We start from the raw sequence: 24653 nt of genomic DNA on the forward strand, positions 1-24653 counted from the left end.
GATCCTGATCATGACCAACCTGGGCAAATTGGGGTGACTGTATCTCAAAATTAAAAATATAAAAATGTGCAGGTGCAGCTCAGTGGTCAGGTGCTAGCCTAGCAGGTGCAGCTCAGTGGTCAGGTGCTAGCCTAGCAGGTGCAGCTCGGTGGTCAGGTGCTAGCCCAGCTGGTACAGCTCAGTGGTCAGGTGCTAGCCTAGCAGGTACAGCTCAGTGGTCAGGTGCTAGTCTAGCAGGTGCAACTCAGTGGTCAGGTGCTAACCTAGTAGGTGCAGCTTGGTGGTCAGGTGCTAGCCTAGCAGGTGCAGCTCGGTGGTCAGGTGCTAGCCCAGCAAGTGCAGCTCAATGGTCAGGTGCTAGCCCAGCAGGTGCAGCTCAGTGGTCAGGTGCTAGCCTAGCAGGTGCAGCTCAGTGGTCAGGTGCTAGCCCAGCAGGTGCAAGAGAGGGCCTGTATTCATTACCACCAAGTAAGTACAAGCAGCAGGTTTCTAGGTTCTCTGTCCTGCACAGCAGGAGAGGACCAGCTCAAAGCTATCAGGCCCCAAGGTCTGGGGTGGCACCATGGCCCATACAGTGAAGCACTGGGGTTGAGTACCAACCCCAGGGGAGCAGTTTTGATCCTTATACTGGTGCATAAGGGCCTGTGGTGTGCTGGATTTCAAGAAAATGTGTGAGAGTTTTTTATCTTTCCAAATGCCGGGGCATGACTACCCTTTTATTAATTATCTACTGCTTCGTAATGAAGTTCCCCCAAAACTGGGCATGGTGGAGCACACCCACAGTCAAGGGCCAGAGGTATCACAGGAGGAACATTAGTTCCAGGCTAGTCTTGGCTGTTACAGTGAGATGCTGTCTTGAAAAACATGTTCCCCAAGCCTAACAGCTTCAGACAGCAAGCATTGAAGCTTGGAGTGATACATCTGAGGTGACTGAGCCAGGAAGAGAAAGGTCTCAGGATGCACATAGTCAGGTGAGCATCCTCTCCAGGATGTGACTGTCAGCTGACCTCCAGGCCTAGCAGGCCACCAAGCCACAGCTGTAGCTTGCAATGCTCCTGTCCTCACAACAAAGGTGAGGAGGTGAGAAGGTCAGGTTACAAAAGGCTGTGACCTCCACCTTGGAAATGGCCAGGAGTAGAGATATGGAGAAGAGCTTAGTTATCAGTGGGATTTCTGAGGAACTTCCCACCACGCTAAGCAAATGATATCAGTAGGAGAAACAAGATACCTATGTGAAATTTCAAAAGATAAATCCACAGTACCCTAAATATACCATAAATGGGCAATAAAAGCAACTCATAAAAGACTGACGTCCTCTTGGTGATACTTTGGCAGCGGTCACTGGAATATCTAATGATGTCATCTGTTGCCTGTTTAGAAATTCTCTCAGCCCTCCCCCTCCACTGCAAATGCAGACTGGTGCAAATATCTGGGGCTCAACCCTGGGGGTGGTGCTCCTCCCCCGACTGTGATGTCATTTCCCAGAGAGGGAATGATTCCTTATAGACCTCTAAATGACCAAGGAACATTCTTCGGTTTTCAAAAGGGTGAATATCCCTGGTTGTGAGTTAAATATTCACATTAAACATTTGGGTTTGTGCAATCGAGTTAAAGCCAACATCACTGTTTTTCTGTTGCCTGCATATTTGTTATAACACATTTATTACACGTTTTATATTCCCATTATATATTATATACTTTTCATCGCAAGTGTGAGAAAACTTCACAGTGTAGCACTGTCTTCATGTCTTCTCACATCCCTTCCACCATTGCCTGTCAATGCCTGTAGCCCTCCTTTGGGTTATATAAGCTAAGAAAAGTTCTTGGAGAAGCCTCTCAGATTCTCACTCTCCCTCTGTTGAGTGGCCTTCCTCAGAGCCCTGGGTCCAAAAGGCTCCCATTGATGCCTGGCTAGGGAGTATGAAGTGGCTTCCTAAAGCAGAGCCTGTGTGTAGCCCACTGTGACAGACAATAGAACCAAGCCCACACAATAGCTTCCCTCTCCCCTGCCTCTTCTGGTACCATATATAGGGACCCTTTGGGGAAAGCATGGTCAGGTTGGTGGGAGCAGCCCTGCCACCTCCTCCTATACTGGGCTGTGGAGTCCTCCTCTTCCATTGACCACAGAGCATCCATCATTTGTGTTTGGTCCCAAAGATGCTGGATGGGAGGTGTGTTAATTAAAGTTGTGTAGAAAAAAAAGAACCAATAAGAGACAGATAGACCAAGTGATAGGTAGATGGAAAGATGGACAGATAAATGAATGGATGGATGGATGGGTGGATGGGTGTGTGGATGGATGAGTGGATGGATGGATGGATGGATGGGTGGGTGGATGGATGGGTGGATGGATGGCTGGATGGATGGAAGGGTGGATGGATGGGTGGGTGGATGGATGGATGGATGAGTTGGGGTGGATGGACAGATGAATGGGTAGATGGATGGATGAGTGAGTGGGTGGATAGATGAATGAGTAGATGGGTGTGAGGATGGATGAGTGAGTGGGTGGATGGATGGATGGATGGATGGATGGTGGGTGGGTGGATGAATGGATGGATAGGCAGATGGATGGGTGGATGGATGAATGGGTGGATGGATGGGTAGGTGGATGGATGGATGGGTGAGTGGATGAATAGATATATGGAGATATATTGTGGAATGGCTCAAGTGATCTTCAATCATGCCACCTGCAAACTAGAGACCCAGGGAACTAAGTAACATAATCACCCATTGTTAGGCGAAAGCCTTGAGAAACCATGCCACCACTGGTAAAAGTTGTAGAGTTAAGAGGCTGGAGGACCTGGAAGGAGAAGGAATGGGGTCATATTTACCATTTGTTGGCCTTTTTGTTGAATCTTGCAATAGTTCAGCAGTGCCATCATGAGTAAGGGTGGATCTTCCCTTTCCAGTCCAGGGGTTCAAATATCAGTCCCTTCCATGAACACCCTCACAGACACACCAGCAATACTATTCCACAAACTACCTGGATGTCCTTTAATCTGGACAAGTTGACATTTAAGGTAATCTATGGGTTGAATCTATCACTACCCCTGGGTCCCTCACCCCATCTACACACATACACACACACACCATCTTCATTTATACAGCTGTACCCTCCACCTTGGAATCCCAAAGGGGGTTTCTCTTTGTTTTTAAGGAAACTAGCCATAGGCCACATGCATGTGTGACATACATATGGGGACAGGTATTTAGCTGCATCTTTGCTGTCTGCACTCTCTTGAATTTTAGTATCTCTGTTTTAGTAACAGGGGAAGCTCCTACTAGGTCTGCCCCAGCAACTACCTGAATTATATAGTAAAACACAGGCTACCTCTCTCTCGTGAGATCACAACACTGAGCCATCAGGCAGGAAGCATGTGTTACGGCTCAGCTGTCCTAGGGTCCCACTAAGAAAAGGTGAGCTTCCATGCTTGAGAAACTGGGAAGTGCAGAGATCCAAACCTTTCATGAGGTCAGTGCATGAGAGATCCAAGTGCCCTGGAGTCTGCACTTTTCTTCACTTGTAATAAGTGTATCCCTCTGTTTCCTTTGCTTTCTAGTTCATATACGATGAGGAAATTGTATGGTGAGTTTTTAACGTTTTTTTGTTGTTGCTAATTGCCAGTATCTGTTATGTTTGGTTGCTGAATCATTTTCATCTTTTTTTTCCAAACGTAGATTTCCTAGCTTATGGACATGACAGGGCTATTATTCTAAGCAACCTTGCCCTTGTCCTATTAGAGTGACAGCTGTGTCCCCCAAGGTTTCCACCCTGCTTGATATCAAGATATACATCAAACTAAACCCACGAGGGCAATCAGACTTTACATAAAGACAAACAAGAATGAGAATTGGCCTGGCCATGGGCCTGTGTCTGGAGAGAGAGATAACAGAGGTGTCCTGGTGAGGCAGTGTGTGAGGGATAGGCTCTCAGAAGTCACTGAGATAACTCTATGCCACGCTGAACACATCAGCACCCTCCCTCATGATTTGTAGGGGAATCAAGCTCAGGGGACTTAAAGATCTGACTATAAAAATCAAGGAGCTGGTAAATGCCTGCCTCACAAGCAATGAGGACCTGAATTCAAGTCCCCAGCACCCATATAAAAAGCCAGGTATGGTGGTATACATACATCTTAATCCCAGCACTAGAGTAGCAAAGACAGAAGGACCCTTAGGGGCTCTCTGCCATGGATGAACTTCAGTTTCAATAAAAGACCTGTTTTAAAAAAAATAAGGTGAATAAGTGAGAAAACCACCCAGTACCAACCTCTGGTCTCACATCACATACATGTGGGCATGCATTTGTATGCACACATATGCACATGTACATATACATGGACCACATACCTATACATCAAAACCACAAAAAATTATAAAATAATTTTGTAAGAAAATACAAGGACTCATCTCTGTGATGCTGAACAGGAACCGAGTTTCTTAATCGAGATTCATAAAGTACAAACTTCTGAGGAACAAGTTGTTGGTCCTTCCATCCTACCCCGTGGGTGTGTTAGCATCTCGGTTCATATGCTGTATGATTGCCTAGAGATGGGCATGGTCGAGAATCTGCATCCTGAAGGAGACAACTTCTGAGAATACACTAAATGACTGCTCAGAATAGCAATTGCTTGGCAAGAGTAGCATAGTGCCTGGCACCCAGAGAATCCCAGTTAAAGTCCATTCCTGGCCTCATTTTCGTCAGCTGTGGATGGATTGGGATGGTGGGCCTGAGATGATCTGTAGGTCCATTTCTGGCCCATGAACTGCATGTTACCAAAGGAAGGGCTCCCAAAATGATTGGCCATACCCAGCATGCAGAGGCTTTAAGCACATTGTCAGAGAAGCAACAAAAATGTGTGGCTTCTCAAGTTTGCCGTCTCAGGTACAACCCCGCTCTCCACACACATAGCTAGCTTGTGGGCTTGGGCTATGCCCAGTGGATGATCCCAGAGGCTTTTGTGCCATCACCACGTCCCTTGACCAGGGATTGGGCCTTTCCCTGCCTGTTCCCATAGGCTCTCTAGTCCCTAACCAGACTCTTGAATGGGCCCAGGTTCTCTTGGGGCAAAGGCCATGGGATTCTTTATCTGGGGGTTATAGCTGGGGGTGTGGCTCTCCTGACCCCTGCATTTGAGAAGACCCGGACTCAGCCTTCTCTCAGTTACCAAGAGGACTCTCGGTGATAGATCAGCCATATGGTGTCCTACCTGAACCCCAGGAACAGGAAAGTGAGGGTACCCTAACTTACCACTAACCTTGACCACACAGCCCCAGACCGTGGGCATTTTGGCCTCATTTGACCACATTCTCTCTCTCTCTCTCTCTCTTTCCAAGGTGGGAAGGCCTGGTGCTCATCATCTTGTACGTGTTTTATATTCTTATCATGAAGTAAGTGGCCACTCCCTTTCTGTGAGACCTTCCCTCCATATTGTACTCATGTCGTTGGTCAGAATAGGGAATTTTCTCCATCTCAACTTCCCGTTCCTTTGAGGCAGCCCTCATTCTCTGTGAACACCATTCAGGGGCATCCAGAGTGGGGACCTGGCTCAGGCACTAGTGTTGTCCAACCTCAGGTTAGGGGACAATGCTGGGCGGCTGATGTAGGGTTGTTAGATACTGCTCTCCCAAAATGATTCTCCAGCAAGGACCTATATCCCTCCCTGTTCTTGGCAACTCTCCTGCCTCAGGGTAACCACTCTTTTGTTGTTTCAATAAGTCTAGTAACTTAGTACCATTCTTGAAAGGCTCATCAGCTTAAGCCCTGCTCCAGGCTTTATTAGATGCCACTTATTAGGACCACTGCCAATCCCAGCAGTAGGATCCCGCTCATAACCCTTGGGGTACAAGCACTGTGTTCTGGGTTCAGAAACCTTGAGCTACTTGGGAAGCTGCCTGGGTCTAAACCACCTTAAAGCTGACCATGAGGAAGACTAGACAGCAGGAAAGAGGAAATTCTAACACGTGCTTCAACGTAGATGAACTTTTAAAAGCTCACCAGATAGAAGAAGCTGGCATTCCAGAAAAGCCAAGTAATATAGGAGTCGGTGTTCACGTAGTATCGTGAAGAATCAAGTTCATGGAGACACGTAGATTAGAGGTCAGAGGGAGGCTGCGGTGGTGAGGTGTGAGTGAATCCAGCCTGGCTGTTGGGATGATAGAAACGTTGTTCCCAGCATTTTAATGGTGGTTGTATAATAAAGTTATCATCAACTTCACCAAAGCGTCTCTTCTCCTGTGTGATTAAAATGAAAGACGGCTCCATGAGAGCTAGGAGGGTCCTCACCTTTATACGAAACATAATATTATATAAATATTTCACAAAGTGGGAGATTGAAGTGTCCATCAGGAAAATTCACCAGTCACCCCCTTTCTTCTCGGTGAACAGCCAGCAGAGAGTCTTCGAGAAGGAGAGTCACTCTTCTTCCCTCGGGGGATGGCTGTGCTGGCCAGGAGTGACATGGGAAGTAGATGGTCACCAAGCAGCCCACTTGAGACACAGTTGCTTCCTGGAGAGGGAGAAGCATGGTGGTGATGCCTCCTTTGAGCCTGTCCTGAAGGTTGAGCTGAGATGCCTTTATTAGGATAAGCTTTTAAGGAGCATCAAGTGCATTGGCTGTAAGGCCTCTGACACCCCCGGGAGGACATTCACAGCTCAGTGGAAGCAAGTGTCCCAGACTGTTCAGGGTCCCAATATTCTTGCCAAGAAACCCCTTAAGCTCAGTTGGAGAGCCTCCCTTCCTGCCCTCCATGTCTGGTGCCATGTTGTGTATGCCTGATGCTCCACCCACCTGGTAGGATGGGACTCCCTCCTCCCCTGCTCTGACCTCCTACCTTACCTGACTCACAGGTACAATATGAAGATGCAGACGTTTTTCACAACCAAACAAAAGAGCATTGCAAATGGTAACCCAGTCAGCAGCGAGCTGGAAGATGGTAATGACCTCTATGATGGTAGCTATGACGACCCTTCTGTGCCATTGCTGGGGCAAGGTAAGGCTAGCAGACAGGAGCTGTGGACCCTTGTGGAAGACACACACACGCGCACACACACACACACACACACACACACACACACACACACCCCAGATGAGGAGAGAAGACCCACATTTGAGATGTTGATCAAATTGACATTCACTTGGATGAGAAAGGATAAAAGAGAAAGTCCCTTACAAACAAAACAAAGAACATGACTTTCATCATAGAAAAAGAAATTCATGCTTCCAGGGGCATGAGGGGAGCTTGGTTGACTTTAGAGATACAATGTTGTCTCTGCCTAAGAGAAGAGCCCCGAACAGGAAGCTCAAGTGACAGAGCCTAGATGTATAGAGCTCTGCACATCTCCAGTACCAAGCTCTGTCCTTGAGAAATCCATCCCTTAAACTTTCCCCTCCTAGGCTGTGAACCCTTGCCTTGAGGGACACCAAGGCTTGGGAAAAAACAGCCTCAGAGCTTCACAGGCAGCCCAGCCCAATCCCGAGGCCTGCTCGGATTCATTTCCTAGCTCCTCTGGGAACCGGGGACCTCTAGAGCCAGGCCCTGTCTTCTGGCTCTCAGTCTTGGAATTGTCTTGATCTGAGAGCTACTTCTTTGGAAATACCCTCAATTCTTAATAACCCAGCCAGTTGTCAGGTAACACCCTCTACCATGGGGTAGCTGCCCAACCCAGAGCAGCATTAAACCGTGAGTGGTAGGTACTTGTGATAGGGAAGGGAAATCCAGCGCTGTGTGGCCTCCTTGGTCCACTCCAGGCACTTTCTACCCTGTTCCTTAGTGCCCCCTGGCAAGGCTCAATGCTTTGAGGGGGTTTTTAACTTCCTGGTGGTATCAGGACTCGCTAGGCTCAAGGTCTCCTTGCCTGTGGTGGCAGCTAAGGAAGCTCTCTGTTCCTCAGCCCTCTACAAGACACAAGTCTCCTCTCCGGTGCATTTTGCACAGATGTCTTCTGTTCTGTCTTGGGTATTCCCAAGAAGAAGGTATTTGTCACAGATGCTTCATTGAGTGGTACATCGTTCTACATGAAAGGAGGAGACTCGCAGAGTGGGAGAGGGGTCCCAACTCAGAGGAGCCCACTCTAGCCACTGCAGGCACACCAATGAGGGACAGCCAATGAAGCCCAGCTCATGGGGATGAAGGTGTTACAAGTGTTCCATAAATACCCAGCGATGTGTCACAGAGAGCAGGTTGTAAAACAACCCCCACTACGGGGAGGCTCTAACATTGGCCATGGTTTGAGATTCCAACCTCCATGGTCACAGGGTTCTGAAGTACTCATTGCAAGTCCCACAGTCTGACAGGATAGAGACTGTCCTGCTCAGCACATATGTGGCACTGGAAGCTCCGTTGAACCTTGATGGCAAAGAAGAAAGATCTGAGTGGAAAATCAGGATGTGCTCCCATCCTGATGCACTGCCCAAGAGTTGCCTCCTGTCCTGAGGCTGGCAATGGATGCCCAACCCTGGTGCCCTGTGAGATCACATAAAATAGGACCTTCAACTCTAACCTTCCCAGGAAATTCAGGCTCCTTACACCAGCTGCCCACATACGTGGCCCTTTTCTAGAGCTCTGTGGTATTCTTATCACTTTTATACGTAGTGACAGAAGGGTTCTCCAAGGATTAACACCACCTCCTCCACCATCGCTAAGTCCAGAGTAACTTCTAGAAAGTTGGAAGACTGGTCACAGAGCTGGCCCAGGTACCAGGACTGAGGGAGAAGAGAGTCTCCTACACTGCTTCTTAAACATTTACATTAGAGGCCATAGAGCAAAAGGTCCCAGAGGGTTGGATAAACGAGGCCCAGTTCTTGGTTTCTGGGTTTGGAGAAGTCTCTGGCTAGATGTGTGGTCTCAGTGACTGCATCTGGTCTAGACAGTGGTCCCCAGAAGGTACTCCCTCAGGCCATTTGCAATTTGCTACAACATAGTGTCCCCTGAATAGAGTGGCCACATGGGAGGAAGAATTCACAGTAACACCTCAGGATGGAGACAGCCAGAACTTTACACTTTGCCTGTCTAGCATTGCTGCCATGGCAGGAGATAACATGGCTTTCTTTTTCCCTTCCTCAGCCCCCTGGCAGGTGGCTCTCCAGCCACACCTCAGAAAAAGATGTCTTCTGATGTTTCTGGAGTCCCTTGGGCTGGGGGTGTAGCTCAGTTAGTAGGGCGCTTGCCTGGAGCACACAAACCTCTAGAAAGGATGAATAGGACATGATCGGCTTTTCCAGCCCTGCATTTCTCATATAAAATCTAAGGCTAAAAATTCAGATTCTTTGTAGAGGAAGCAGGGAGAAGCCTCTTTGCACTTAAATGTTCTTAGACACTAGGTAGCTCTGCCCTCTGCTTCAGTCTCCTGATTGGATCTCCAGTGGCCTTCTTCACAGCTTAACAGCCAGGTCTACCTGGCCACCAGCTGCCATCTTGGATGAAGCTAATCAAGCTCAGAGAGTTCCCAAGGGGCCCTTCCAAGCTTCCCTGGTATCGGACACAATCTAAATATAGAAAGAGAAGGGAGGGGTAATACTGGCCTTAGATGGAATTGCCAGGAAAACGTCTTATAGTTGAGTACCCTCCGGCCTACCACTGTCATCTTGGGCATGATGGGGACAAAGGAGCCAGGTGTCATGGCCCCTGCCTCACAGGCCCCGCAGGCTTTCTCCATGCGGTACCTATCATGAGCCTGGTTCTACAGAATGGCACACCTGCTGCAGGGGTTTGTGGGTGTCCCTCCCTCTGGCAGCCCAGAACATCGAGGCTCCCTGTGGAAGGAGCCTGCTACTAACACCCTCCTTCATGTAACCCCCACCCCTGGCATCCCTGGCACCAGCAAGAGCTCTGCCCCCAGACTCTGCCGCCGCACGCTAACCCACCTGTGGCCATCTGTGCCGGCCTCTGTGTCCTTAACTCTTCTTCTAAATTGTAAGTAATCTGCTCTCATCCTGGCCATAACACACGCTTTTAAACACAGTCCATGAGCCCATGCCCCACACTGTCCACCTCTGTGGAGATTAGTGTCCGTCTTGGACAGATGCACGGGCCCCCAGCTGATTCTAACCCACTCGCCTCCTGTCTGCTGAGCCTTGCTGCCTGTGTGGGGTGTCGTGTATGTGAGTGTGTTTGCAGGGGCAGAGAGGTCTGTTTGCTGTGCATTTTGCAAGTTTTTATACCACTAACTTCTGCATGAGTTTGCCTTTGGATCTGCTCCTTGCTCACTCAGTTCATTATGCAGGATGCCATAGGGTCTGGTGTTGGATGGGGGGGGGGGAACAGCCGTATCTGTTTTCTTAGCCCCTTCGAGGGGACATGCTGCCTGTTTCGGGGTGCTGTGTTCATGAGTGGTTTGTTTAACTAGATTTTCCCTAGCACCTGGAGTGCTGTCCCAAGCTCCTGTGGACACTGGCCCAGGACTGGACCCTTAGGCTCTGTCTCCCAAAGGAAAAGAAAGGGGTACACAAGCACCCAGGAGGGTATCAGGGTCTATCAGAAACACTGAGCCCCAAGAGCAGCATGTCCTCCGATGAACAGGCTGGATCTCTGATGTCTAGTCTAGGGCCTAGGGCCAAATCGTTGACCACCCCACTTACCAGAAGTGGCTACCCCACAGCAATGAGGATGGCTCACGTCAAGGCAGAGCAAAGGGTTCTGGGAAAAGTTACAATGATACTGGCCTCTGTTTCCCAGCACTTTCCACTTCTAAAGACCCTTATTGACTTGAAATGTATTATCCGAGTCTCTGTCCAGTCAGGAGAGGCGGGTGCAAGCACCTGCCTGTGGCATAGGTAGGTTGTCCCATAGACCTAGACAAGGCACTGAAAGATGCTTGCAGCCATCCAAGGCTGAACCCTGGAAGAGAGAGACCTGAGAGAGCCAGGCAGCAACTCTGGAGAGGCCAGATGTAGCACATCGGCAGCAGTTTATCTGCTAGCTCTGTCTAACCTGTGGAGTCGTAGGTATTCCAGAAGTAAGCCACACTTTAAAGGGAGAAAGAAGCCAAAGCCAGGTCTCTGACCTCAGGGAAGCTGCCACCTGCCAAGCACATAGCCCTCAGATGTTGGCCATGACAGGAAGTTAGTCACCATCACTAGGGCAGTGTCCTCCAAGGGGCCAACACTGATCGTGGGGTATGCTCTACAGTGAAGGAGAAACCTCCTTACGGCAAACCCCCCGTGGTTATGGTGGATGAGATTCTCAGCTCCAGCCCTCCCAAGTTCACCTTCCCTGAGGCTGGCCTGCGCATCATGATCACCAACAAGTTTGGGCCCAGGACTCGACTACGGATGGCCAGCAGGATCATAATTAATGAAGTAAGTTAACCCAGTACATGGGTACAACCTCTAACCTACAGATGCGTGTGGGTAGAGAGTAGCTAAGGATGTAATCCAACATAAAATTCTAACCTTGCTTAAAATAGTTGGGTTTTGGTTTTTTGTTTGTTTGTTTGGTTTGGTTTGGTTTTTTTTTTCTTTTTTTTTTTGCAATTTTTTTTCTTGTAATTCAGTTGCATGGTTCTCAGGTATGAACACCTACCATATTGCAATGTTAAAAGGTTGGGCACACTGGCTGTACTGGCTGGTTTTGTGTGTTCCAACTTGACACAAGCTGGAGTTATCACAGAGAAAGGAGCCTCCCTTGACGAAATGCCTCCATAAGATCCAGCTGTAAGGCATTTCCCAATTAGTGATCAAGGGCAGGAGGGCCCATTTTGGGTGGTGCCATCCCTGAGCTGGTAGTTCTGTGTTCTCTAAGAAAGCAAGCTGAGCAAGCCAATAAGCAGCATCCCTCCATGGCTACTGCATCCACTCTTGCCTCCAAGTTCCTGCCCTGTGTAAGTTCCAGTCCTGACTTCCTTTGGTGATGAACAGCAATGTGGAAGTGTAAGCTGAATAAACCCTTTCCTCCCCAACTTGCTTCTTGGTCATGATGTTTGTGCAGGAGTAGAAACCCTGACTAAGACACTGGCTAAAGAGAAAGTGAGTGACCTTGAGTGAGTCTGGCTCCCCCGAGCCCTATCCTCTTAGTAGTCTTTCTGGAATTGCAGTTATGGGAGGAAGGAAGGCAGGGACCTGTAAGCAGAAAGTAGAGGAACTCCACCCCTGAAGTATTTCAGTATTTGTCAGTCGCTAGAGTCGAGCTCATTAGAGACAGGGAACCCGCAGTATGGGGTTTTCTTCAGTGTTAATTAGCGAGAGAACCAAACATGAACACATTCTTGTTCTATGTGGACTGTGACCCTTGAAGAATTGCCAGTTGTCTAAGTGTTCTATTGCCGTTCTCCATGACCAAGGCAATTTATAAAAGGAAACATTTAATTGGGGACTTGTTTCCAGTTTCAGAGGGTCAGTCCATCATCCAGGCAGGGAGCATGGCAGCAGGCAGGCAGGCATGGAGAAGCAGCCGAGAGCTTATATCGGATCCACAGTTGCAGGAAGAGAGAGGGAGGGAGAGAGGCAGAAAAAAACAGAGACAGGGAGACAGAGACAGCCTGGGCCTGGGATAGGCTTTTACAACAGTTATTAACCTTTTGAAACAGTTCTTATATTTTTTGCTATGGGACACAAGTCACAGCCAGTGGGAAGCAGCTGAACTGCAGGAGCTCCTAGAGGCAGACTCCCTCCTAAAACAGCAGGGGACTGGACAGCCTAGGGGAGATATGACTCAAGGTTGCCCCTCCCAGTACTTTCCTTTAAGACTTCTACATTCTTGGAGTCAAAGCCCACCCACAGTGTCTAGTCTCCTGTGACAAGGCCACAGCTCTTCATTCTCCCCAACCAGTTTCACTAAGGGGACTGAGCATTCAAACAGGTGAGCCTCTGGGGCCATTCACCTTCAAACCACCACGCTGGTGAGCGGAGATAGCTCCTGAGGAATTTCCGCATCACAGTTGCTGTTCTGGGTGTCCTATTTGAAAAAGTAGTCATAAGTTGGCTATCACTCAACCAGACTGCAAAGAGAACGCAGTCTGCTGCCCAGTGGCCTAGCCTGTTCCCTGGCCTGGCTTTCTAAGTGCTCTCCGGGATGTGCTGGCCTCGTTCTCAGAAGCAAGCAGTGGCCAGAGGACTGGGACTATGGAAATCAGTAGCCAGCCCATGGATGTCTGCAAAAGCATTATTCCCCAGTGATTAAAGGTTGTCTCTCCGGAACACTTTACGCTTTGATTTACTAAGTGTGATTTACTGCAGGGAAATCCCTTCTGGGTTTGAAATCGTCCTGGTCCATATTAGTGACATTGATTTCAGGAAATTTTTATGGAATCCTGCCCATTTTTCATAAGCATGAGAATAATACCCACAGGGTGCTGGGGGGGTGGCGGGGGCTGGTAAACAACTCTGAAAGATTGGGAGCAATGGTTTTATAATGTCTTTTATCACGCGAGGATTTGAGGATTTATTCCTTTGAGAAATTGAGGCTGTTTTTATCGTCACAGTGTGGTCTAGGCTTCCCTGGATCCCCATGCCTCCACTTGGGGCCAGGCTTAACGGTTATGTGTACCACACCAGGCCTGAGTACCAGGTCTTGATGAGCTGGTGAATACAGGCTGCTGGTACCACAAATGTCTTCAGCTGCTGGGGTTGCTCTGTAAGGCAGCCTGGGAGCCACAGAGGCTGGGCTCAAGAGAAAGGAACTGAGTTCAGATCTCACACCTGCCACTAAATCTCTCCATCTCCTTGGCTTCAGTTTCCTTGGTCGAATGTTCCTGGACAGGATGCTCCATCCCCATGCATTGGAGGATCGTGCCTAGCCTAAGCAATAATTTTAGGGACAGTCATCATAGACTGGGAACAGTGGAAAGCCAAACACAAAATACTCAGGTTCAAACTTGTTTATTGAGACACTCCAGGGAAATAGCTTGGTTGATAAAGTGCCTCTCTTGCAAACACAAGGACCTGAGTTCAATCCTCAGAACCCACACTTAAAAAGCCAGGCCTGTTGGCATGTACTTGCAATCCCAGCCCTGAGGTTCCATTTGAAACAAATGGCAGACAGCTCCAGATGTTAACCCAGTATCTTTACCCATTTTATGGATGCCTACTCATTTGTGCTTCGTACACACACCTTCATCTGCGTGTACACATGAACGTGCACATGTAAACACACACACTCACTTACCCTTGTATGCACAGTATGCAACACTGTCATCTCATTTCTTTAGTCATTTGGATGATTTATTTTTATTTTTACTTATTCGCATGTGTGGGATAAGGTGTAATCCTCTGTTGATTCTGTAAAGCCAGAGCTGCAACCCTCCCCAGTCATCATGTTCAATGAGCTGTGGAGCGATGGCCCTCGCCTTCATAATTCTGTCTCTGCACAGATTTGGTCTTTGTTTGTTTGAGACTTCATGGATAGTTTTTTGTTTAATCCCTTCTAACTAACCAAATTCTGCACATCTAGGCCCAAATAGCAAATAAAGACCCCTTTGTTCTTTCTGATGGACTCAGTAAATATTGAAGACTATGGGGGAAAATTTGAGAAGTACCCCTTGCCCTAACACACACAAAAAGACAGACAGACAGACAGACAGACAGACAGACACACACACACACACACACACACACACACACACACACACACACACACACACACACACACACACACACACACACACACAGGATGTTTTCCCTGCTTTAGGAATCTTTGTCCCAAACCTATGTCAAGATAGTTTTTCAGAGCAAGGGTGGGCCTCTATTATGAACGGTAATGGCTCCCCTATGAGACCACCAGGATAGGTGCTGGGCACCACATTATGGAAGTTTACTGAGGGCCACAGCTCCTTTCCTGAGTCTCTTGAAGTGGTAGAAAAATGTGAATGTTACTGTGGAATGCCCATGAAGCAGGATGATGCATAAACCAAGAGTAGGAGCAAGGTGGAGAGCTGAGCTGAGATGGCTGCAGAGAGGATGAAGCCCAGGCTGACCTCAAAGTTACTATGTAGCCAAGCATAATCCTTGAATTTACAATCCTACTTCCCTCCCCCTCCCCCTCCAAGTGCTGGGACTACAGGCATTAGGGACCTAGTTTATTCAGTGTAGGGATCAACCCAGGACTTCATGCATGCTAACAGGTACTCCACCAGCTCGGCTACACCCTCATCCCTGTGGATTCCACACAATGTGCCTTCTGTCTGGGCCTGTGTTCAACAAAGCCCACAGACTGAGCAAGTGAGACTGGCCAGGCTGGGGTGGCACCAAAGCTGCTTTTTGTCATTAGCTATGGCAAAGGGGAAGGGGGAGGGGTGTGGCTTTGGTAGAAGATGCTGGCTTTGGAGAATGCATTCATAGGGCATGGAATGAGATGCAGAGAGACAATCCATGATGAATAACCTAGTAGGAAGATTTTTGGCAGCCATGTTTGTTGGAAAAATGCTGAGTGAAACTAGATCCCATACTAGCACACACCCAGAGTGGCTAAAGTGGAAAGGACTGGCTACAGCAAGTGTTGGCAAGGGTAGGAGGCAACTGATGTGTGTGCTTAAGAGTTGGGAGATGGTAAGAAAGAAAGTATCACATGGTTCCGGGCCACTCAGCCTGGTGTCTGTCTTGCCTCCTGTCCCCACAGCGACAGAGGTTGATCAACTCGGCCAATGGTGTTAACAGCAAGCCACTGCAAAATGGGAGACATGAGAACATGGAGAATGGAAACGTTCCTGTGGAGAACCCTGAAGACCCACAGCAGGGCCAAGAGCAGCAGCCGCCACCACAGCCGCCACCCCCAGAGCCAGAGTCAGTAGAGACAGTCTTCCTGTCGCCCTTCTCAATGCCTGGTGAGTCTGGGGGACGCTGGTCCTCTAGCCAGGCTTCTGGGGGTGACATTGGGACTGTGCCTAGGTCATCAAGATGGAGACCCTGCCCCTGGAGTGGTAGAGGACTGATGCAGAGGGTTGCCATTGGGTCACCAAGGTGCCCTAAGGCACTGGATAAACATACTATCAGTATGGCAGGTGAGAGTTGGGTAGATGTAGACACCACTGAATGTGGTTGGAACCTGAGGGGGACAGAGAGGCAACTTGGCCCTCAGGAAGCACCAGGAACTCCTGGTGACCACACATGAGTGCTGTGGACCCCTGGTTAGTCTTACAATAAAAACCATCAACCAGTAATATGGTTTTTATGGACACTAGTGGTGAGGGGATAAACCTGTGAGCAGGGAGGTGTTCCATTGCCTTGATGCAGAGGTCAAAGGTAAGTGGCATCAGATGTCCTGCACTGTCACTCTGTCTTATCCCTTTGAGACAGGGTCTGTCGCTGAACCTGAAACTAAGCTGGCGGCCAACAAGCCCCAGTGATCTTCCTGTCCCTACAACCTCGTACAGCTGCATCTGGCTTTTCATGTAGGTACTGCAGATTTGAACTTAGGTCTTCCTGCTTGCGCAGCAAGCACGTTTACCTGCCGAGCCATCTCTGCAGTTCTCTGTGGACACTCTTGCACTCTCAGTTTCATGTGCAGGATGCTTTTGCACACGCACGACCTGACTTTCAGACAGGATAGTCTAAGGTGGTAACTGTTCCTTGCCACAGTTCTCCTGACACAACTGGGTGTACTTCCTCCCGTAAATAAGCCAGATCAGACCACAGGCTGCCACTGGTCCTCAAGCATCCTCCTATCTCACTTGGAGTCTTTCCTACAGGCCTAGGGTCATCTAACTGCTGGGTCCATACTGAACATATCCACTCTTCTCTCTCCCATAACCTCTGCTCCACACTGGCCACCTCAATGCCCAACACCTCCAACACCCCACACACACTCCTACCTTGGTACCTTCACGCTGCCCTTCATTGGAATATACTTGCCTCAGTTATCTATATGACTCCCCTCCCCCCTTCCCCATCACCTCTGTTACAGTGTCACTGTAACAGTATCAGTGTGGGCTTCCACATCACCTTATAAATGCTTTATATATTCTTTTATCGTGAGTGTCTCCCCCCATTAAAATATCAGTTCCCTGGGGGTGGAATCTTTGTCTATTGACTTCCATCTGTAGCTCAGCACTGTATTTGCATATTTGGAAAGCTGCAGACTGAATGAACTCAAGAGCTTGTCTGTGAGAGGCTCCAGAACCCACTCTGTGTGCATTCTCCATCCTCAGTCTTCCATGAACTCTCTGGTGTCCTCCGTGTGACTCAGAGTCTTAAGCACTGGACTCCATTCCTGGCCATTTTATCCTTCTGCCCACCTTCCTAAGAGGTAGCAGAATCCTAGAATTTTCCAATCCAGAGCTTTATATGTAGCTGGCCTGGGCCTGCCTGGGCAGCTGTGTCCGGAGATGCAGACTCTGTGGGACCACAGACTTCCCTAGAGTTTCTGGATTGGGAAACCTCCATGGTACATGCCTTACTTAAAAGCTCCAGGGCTTGCCGTCCATCACACTCAGGGACTAGCTCCAAGACTCAAGCAGGGGCTGGGGTGGGAGACGGGGGTTGGTGGGGCACATGTGTTTGTGCTTCTCTGGAGCCCCAGCTTCTGTGGCTCCCAGTCTGCCTTACAAAGACAACCCAAGCAGCTGAAAACATCTGTGGTACCCACAGCCCAGGGCTTTGTCTGGATTAGGAATTGCTAGCTCTGATCATGCACCTTTTCTTTTTCTACCAACGGTAGACCCGCAAAATGCTATCTGCTCACTTACTAGGATCCCTGGGGAGATTAGCTCCCAGGTTCAGCCTTTCAAGGCCCACTCTGCCATCCAGATGGCCCAAAGGAAGTGGTGTCTATACCACACTGCCCTCCGTCTCCACGGGACCATACACTGTCTATGCTCAGCCCAGCTGGCTGGTCAGGTGAAAGCCACACTAAGTTGGTAGGGGTTGTTCCTGAATTTATCTAGGACCCTGAAAGCCAAGAGATGGGTGGTCTTCTCCAGACCCAAGGTCCTGGTACTGAGGTTCTCCTTAGGACATGCTGATGAGGAGGACTTCCATAGAGCAGGGTCCTAGGTAAGCAGCACCTACCTCTGGGGCAGGTAGACCAAGATCGGCCCCAGGTTTATAAGAACAGGGACAGGGGCCTTGGGTTCCATCCTGGGTGCCACCTTTACAGCCCTATGTCATCACACCGCTAGACTTGTCCCTCTCCTACGTCTATGGGGTTGAGTCAGGGGACACAAGGCTATGGTAATCAAAGAACCAATGTGAGGGCAGGCAGTGTTGGAGCAGAACCACAGCAAGAAAGGCAGTCTGAAACCTGTGATGACTGTCCCTTGTGATCTATGCTCTGACAGGTGGGTGTAGGCAGCTCTGTGCATCCATGTACCATTCCCCTCTGGCCTCTCCATTGGCATCCTGGTCCTGAAACATCCAGGAGCCTGTGGGAGAGACACATGAAGGTCAGTTCTTGCTCTGTAAAGTGAGGCAGCCCCGTGGAAGGATGACTTGTTTCCGTTTCCTCCACGCCTCGAATGTGGCAGAAGTAGAATAGCCCCTAGGACCTGCCCCTCTTCCCTACATCCAGATCTGGAGCACTTTAGCAATGTAGCTGTGGTATCTCTGGGTGGGATCACTTCATAGGATGGAGCTAATTCACGGGGGTAGGGGGGGCAGCTCCTTGCTGGGTGACTGCTTTGTGATCTCTCCCTGAGCCCTTTGGGGAGCTTGTGACCTTCCTCTGTAGTTGGCCCACTTTCTTTCTTGGCTCCAGGATGTCCTTGGGTGTGTGGCCTCGACCTAGCCAAGAGCAACAGCTTCCTCAGGTTCCTCTCAGTTCCATGCTCAGGAACCAGCCTGCTTCCCATATCCAGGGAAAGCTTCCTTTGTACAGCAGAGGTGTTTACAGGGTTGCCCCTGGAAACCATAGTCTCTCTTCCTCCTCTCCTGGGAGCTGAGTAGCCATGGAAACAGTTCAGGGTGGTGGCTGTCCCTCTAGGTGTGGACAGTGACCTGGGCCAGGGGAGGTGAGGTTGAAGTTCACAGGCCGTTAGAGGAAGCCAGTAAATCCCACACCCATGACCTCAGTTCTGGGTTCTCTTGCTCTCTTTTCAGCCCAGCTCTGCTGGTTTCACAGACTTAGGGCCTGTGATAGCTCTGAGCTGCCCTCAGAGGTGCATGTGGCTTATGCTTTCACCAACACCCCTTTGGAATACCAGGGACGGGCACCTTTGAAAAGGGAAAATGCTATCCCTGGGGTCAGCTGGCAAGCAATGTGCCATATCAAGGACTCAAGAGATCAATGCCAGCCATATCCATGCTGCTGTATCTGTGTTGTTTTAGGCAGGCTGGGGTGAACTCTCGAGTCCTCAATCCTAGATCTGAAATTCAGCCGCGCCTCACCCCAGCACTGTGACCCACCACAGCACCTCACTTTTTCTGGTCCACTTTCCTACTGGATCAGTATCCACACTGTATGGTGCTGGCACTTACGTCCAGTGCTATGGTAATATCATTAGGCTTTGTACCATCTCTCAGAAGAACTCATGTGTCCTGGAAGAAGTTTCATGCACATAGTGTGTGCTGTGCCCATCCACCCTGATTGGACTACATGCAGTGTTCTAGAAAAGCCACAGGCTCCAGAATTCCCGTGGCCCTGGTTCTACTCCCATTTTGAAAGTCAAAGGCAGGAAAGAGCCTGAGTGCCTGTTATGTGCCAGGCACTGGGCGACAGGCAGCTGCAGACAGTTGTTCTCCTAGTCACTCAACATCTGGGCACCAGGCTGTATTCTGGCCTTAGAGCTACAGTTGGCACAGGGCAGGCAATGATCACTGTCCCCTAGGAGCTTCCAGGCTTGCAAGGCAAATACAGGTCAATGACCACATGGTGTGTTTTCTATTCTGCATGTTCAATCTGTATGTATCCCAGGCTAGCTGTGAATGTAGCCATCAACAAAATCTACTTTCCTAAAACATTGCAGCTTTTTTTTTAAAAAACTGGCTAGTTCTCAGTTATGAATTCTGATATACATAATATAGAATATTTACATTGTATTGCAATATAACCAAAAAATGAAATGTGTGTGTGTGTGTGTGTGTGTGTGTGTGTGTGTGTGTGTGTGTTTCTGTGTGTGTTCTCATAACCCATGGGTTCTAGGTTAGACAGACCTGAAATGTAATGTATACCCCAATAGAATTCTACTTTGTTCACTATGGCTTAAGGGAGCCAATAGGCTGGCCTTCCCTGTTATAAATGCCACCCCACCCCTCACTGTATCTGTCCAGAATGGGGCAGAAGCCCTATCCTGACCATCCAAAAGCTAAGATGGTAAAGCCCACGTCTCCCCATAAGCTGGCCCACCTTGCCTGATGCTGGTTTTCTTTTCCCACCCTGACCCCCAGAGGCTAGGGTGTGGCCTCCCTGGGAGGAGGAGAATCATTGTCTCACGGAAACCAGAGTTTATAGTCCCGGCTCTACCCTAAACAGTGGGCCAGTGACCCTGAGCCCTAGCCAGGGGAAGACCCCAGATATGAGTGGTTTGTACCTGGGTTATGATCTTGGATACCCTGCTTGTCCATGGGAGCCTCCCTGACCCTGCAAATAAAACCTTTTCTCTCCCACTCCATATTGTACCTACCAGGATGAGACCTCCTGTCCTACCATCAGGTCAACCACCATCTGCTGGGACACACGCCAGGTGCCACATGAAACAGAGCTCCGCTAGCTCTCTGTATTAGAGTGCTATAAGCCTAAGACTGGGCCCTGTAAGGCACAGGAGTCTCTCCTCCCACAGTTCTGGAGGCCTAGAGTCTGCCATCAGAATGGTAGCATGGCTGGGCTCTGCTGAGGGATGTCCTCCTGGCTACTCATGGCATGCTCAACTGCCTCTATTCGGTGTGTGTACCCGGAAAGAGAAAACATTCAAAATCTCACTTCCCATACTGTGTGTGTGTGTGTGTGTGTGTGTGTGTGTGTGTGAGTGAGAGAGAGAGAGACAGACAGACAGACAGTGACAGAGACAGAGACAGAGTCAGAGAAACAAAGAGACAGAGAGAGAGAGGGAGAGAGAGATATCTGGGGCTTGTTAGCGGGCTGGCTTGCCAATGACCCAGGATTCTATGTCTTTAATGCTACAATTAAAAACAGCACCACACCTGGTTATTTATTCATTCATTCATTCATTTTAACGTGGAATCTGAGGATTGAACTCAAGCCCTCAAACTTACAAGGCAAGTACTTAACCAACTAAATCAGGTGCCTGGCCCTACTCTCTCATGAGCTCATTGAACCTGAATGGCCTCCTAAATGCTGTCTCCAGATGCAGTCACTTTTAGGGTTAGGGCTTCAGCTCTCAACTGAAGAAGCAAAGGAGGCAGTTCAGTACATGACAGGATCTCTCAGGACGGACTTCTACCCTGACACCTCATCTTCCTCAGCTCACTGGGGCTTCTGACAGTGTGGTGGTTGGAAAGAGATAGGCCTTTGAGTCCTTCTAGCCCCAGTAATGTGGTGCTAATGAAATTACCTCTGCAGATCTCCAAGACTGCCTCCTCTTGGGTGGGATAAGTTACCCGCAGTTCCTGGGACTATGCTCACAGCTCCACCCTCCTGCTCACTCTGCCCAAACCCCAGAGACTCACAGAACTTTCTGTTACAGATGACCTTGCTCTTGCCTTGCTCACAGGAGTGTCGAGAGACACCTCAGACGCAGTGTGCAGCCTGAGGTCAGGGTCAGTGCAGAGGGTCAGGGTCAGGATTTCAGAGACTCGTCCCTGACAGTTACTCTCCTGTCAGTCACTCCTGAGGCTCAGCTCACAGACCAACAGGAACAGATCCTGGCTGAGCACTTTTATTTGTGAATACAGCAGCTTTATTGGGATATAATTACACCTTCTCATGGGCTCGCCACGTGGTACAACTAGCCCCATAGTCATTATTAGCGTTTCCCCAAAGAAACTGTGTAAATAGCCACTCCCCCCAACCCCTCTCAAGCTGCTGGCAACAACTAAGCTGCCTCCTGTCCCTTCAGAGAGATCTAACCCGCATGTTTTATACATATGAAGTCATGGGGTGCGCCGCCTCTCCTTCCAAACCTCCAAGATGCTTCTACTTAGCAAAGAATTTTCAAGGTTTACCTTCACTGTAGCAGGCACTGTACTTTTTCCTTTTAGTGGACATACCACACTTGTATAGATATTTGGGTTTTTTGCTGCTTATGGCTATAAGTAGTTGTAAGACAATTAATTTATCAGCTATTTATTATTATCAGTTTGTGGTGCTGGGGATCAAACTCAGGCCCTTAGGCATGCTAGGCAAGTGCTCTACCACAGAGCCATATCCCCAGGCCTGTAAGTGGTTGTTCAAAGAACCAGTAGAGTCTCACGCTCTATGGGAGGAGGCCCAGGAGATGTCCCTCACTGAAAGCAGTCATTCTCTGGTTCTGTGTAATGAGCCACAAATTGTCTCTGAATATTAAGTATTCCTGGGAAGCTTTAGACTAGATCCCTTATATTCAAAATGGAAAACTGAGGCTTACTCAAGTGGGAAATCTCCACCAGGCCCACCTAGACATCATGTTGGATTTCTAGGAAATCCCAAGATCCATCCCAACTGCCAAATCAGAGTAGCACTGGCTGGGACGCTCAGGACTCTGACCCAGGACAATGTGTCCCAGAGCCCTGGCATTTTCCATGATGCCTAGGGCTGGCAACAGAAGCCACGCAACTCCCTTTGCCCAATTCATGTTGTTAAAAACAACAACAAGCTTGCCAGGCTGTGCTCAGTGCTATGGCAAATTCAGCACCCCTGCGGCCTACTCCTTGCTCACAAACCCAAAGCCACAGAAAGGGGGAAGGCCCACCTCTTCTCGATTCTGCTTTTCAGATTGAGGAACCTGCTAGGAAGCCAGACCAAGGATGATGTTGTTAATGATGACGATGATAATGATGACGATGATAATGATGATGATGAGGAGGAGGAGGAGGAGGAGGAGGTGGACAATGATGATGATGATGAGGAGGAGGAGGAGGAGGAGGAAGAGGAAAAGGAAGAGGAGGAGGAGGTGGACAATGATGATGATGAAGAGGAGGAGGAGGAGGAAGAGGAAAAGGAAGAGGAGGAGGAGGAGGACAATGATGATGATGATGAGGAGGAGGAGGAGGAGGAGGAGGAAGAGGAAAAGGAGGAGGAAGAGGAGGACAATGATGATGATGATGAGGAGGAGGAGGAGGAGGAGAAGGAGGATTATGATTATGATGATGATGATACCTTTTGCTTCCTGTGCAGCTTCTGTACACATGGGATGGGGGATGGGGAAGGTTGCCATGGGTGATGCTAAGGGCCAGTATCCCAGTATCTGAGGGTTCTATCACAGTGAAGTTGGAGAAGCAATGAAACACCTTCACTCTTAACCTAGACCTGAGGCAGGAGGAGCCTGGGTAGCCCACAGAGCCTAGTGAGGCAGGGGAGGAGGACCCTAGCTATACAGCAGGGGCTTCCCTCAGCCCCAGTGGTCTCTAGTATCCACTATAAGTTTGACTCTGTGGTGGCCCTGCTGGAAGGACTGGTGGATTCCAGTTTCACTAATGAGTCAGGGACTGGGGAAGCCCCGCATGGTGAAGAGGAGCCACAGTTGGGACTGGTACCCAGGTCTGCTTGCCTGTAAGCAATTGCTTAGGGCTGCACTCCTCTGTTGAGTGCAGTGGAAAAGAAAAAATGGTAGCCGCAATGGGAAGGGAAAACAATTGCTAGGTCTGTGGCTGGCCAGCTCCAGGCTCTCTGGGGAAAGGGCATTCACCAGTGACTTAACCCATCCTGGGTCCTCAGGGGCAGGGCCTACATCTGAAGACCCAGCTTTCCTTAGTCAGCCTGGGGAATCGTTGAGGGGGTGGGTGGAGTATGGGCAAGACTGTCCCACAGATGGGGATAAAGCTTGCTCAGAGAGTCTAGCCCAGGGGTCTCTGAGACCAACCCCAAATAAGGGGACCCTTGGCCTCTTCATTGACAGAAGTGCAGGTCAGGGCTGTCCTTCTGCATGAAGACACTGGTTTCTGAGAAGCAACACAGCTAGGCTCTCAAGAAACCTAATCCTTGCTCATCAGCATAAGAGGAACATGGCCCCAGGAAGGCCTCTGGGGTCTGCTGCCACAGAGCCACTCTTCCTGGGTCCTTGGTGTCCCTGTCTACCATCCTGCCAATCTACCTGTGTGTCAGCCCTGAGCAGGGCATGCCCCTGACCTTGCTGGTACTTAATGTTTCCCCGTATACCATCTCTCCCACCCTCTCCATGCCTACAAACCCCAGCCACAGATCTCTACCTACTGGGCTTCTCTTTGACCCTCTAGAGCCCTCAGTATCAAACCCATCAGTTTACAGGCCCAACCAGTGCTTGAAAAGGAGGTGCCCTGTAGGTGGAAGATAACAGGGTGAGTGACAGCTCAAATCAGTGCTTGCTCTGTGCCAGGCCCTGTTCATGTGCATCATGGGAAAAATCTTCTTGCTCTCCCAATTTTCAGCTAAAAAAAAAAAAAAAAAAAAAAAAAAGAATGGAGAGAAAGAAACCAAGATAAAGAGAGGGAGATTATGTCTCCAAGGTCACACAGCTGTGCGCACATCAGAGCTGCAATTCACACCTCACACTACAGTTGATTACAAAGCTATAATGCTGTCAGAAAACAATTTACTGAGAAATCTAAATTCATCCATGTCATAAAAATGGAATAGAAATAACAAAATTTGGGCCGGGCGGTGGTGGCACACACCTTTAATCCCAGCACTTGGGAGGCAGAGGCAGGCAGATTTCT

General features: G+C 49.2%; 1 protein-coding gene across 3 annotated transcripts in view; it reads left to right on the forward strand.

The window, feature by feature from the left end:
• The window catches only part of Slc24a4 (solute carrier family 24 member 4), a 142169-nt gene that overhangs the window by 96776 nt on the left and 20740 nt on the right, over positions 1-24653 (forward strand). For 2 of the 3 annotated variants that reach the window (XM_031356436.1, XM_031356439.1), the window contains 5 exons: positions 3561-3586; positions 5338-5391; positions 6851-6993; positions 11131-11300; positions 15553-15757. In XM_031356436.1, the coding sequence (XP_031212296.1) occupies positions 3561-3586; positions 5338-5391; positions 6851-6993; positions 11131-11300; positions 15553-15757 (598 nt within the window). The remainder of the gene's footprint in view (positions 1-3560; positions 3587-5337; positions 5392-6850; positions 6994-11130; positions 11301-15552; positions 15758-24653) is intronic. The other variant, XM_031356437.1, reaches the window with a different exon arrangement.

Source organism: Mastomys coucha, unplaced genomic scaffold (genome assembly GCF_008632895.1).
Source record: "Mastomys coucha isolate ucsf_1 unplaced genomic scaffold, UCSF_Mcou_1 pScaffold6, whole genome shotgun sequence".
NCBI lineage: Eukaryota > Metazoa > Chordata > Mammalia > Rodentia > Muridae > Mastomys > Mastomys coucha.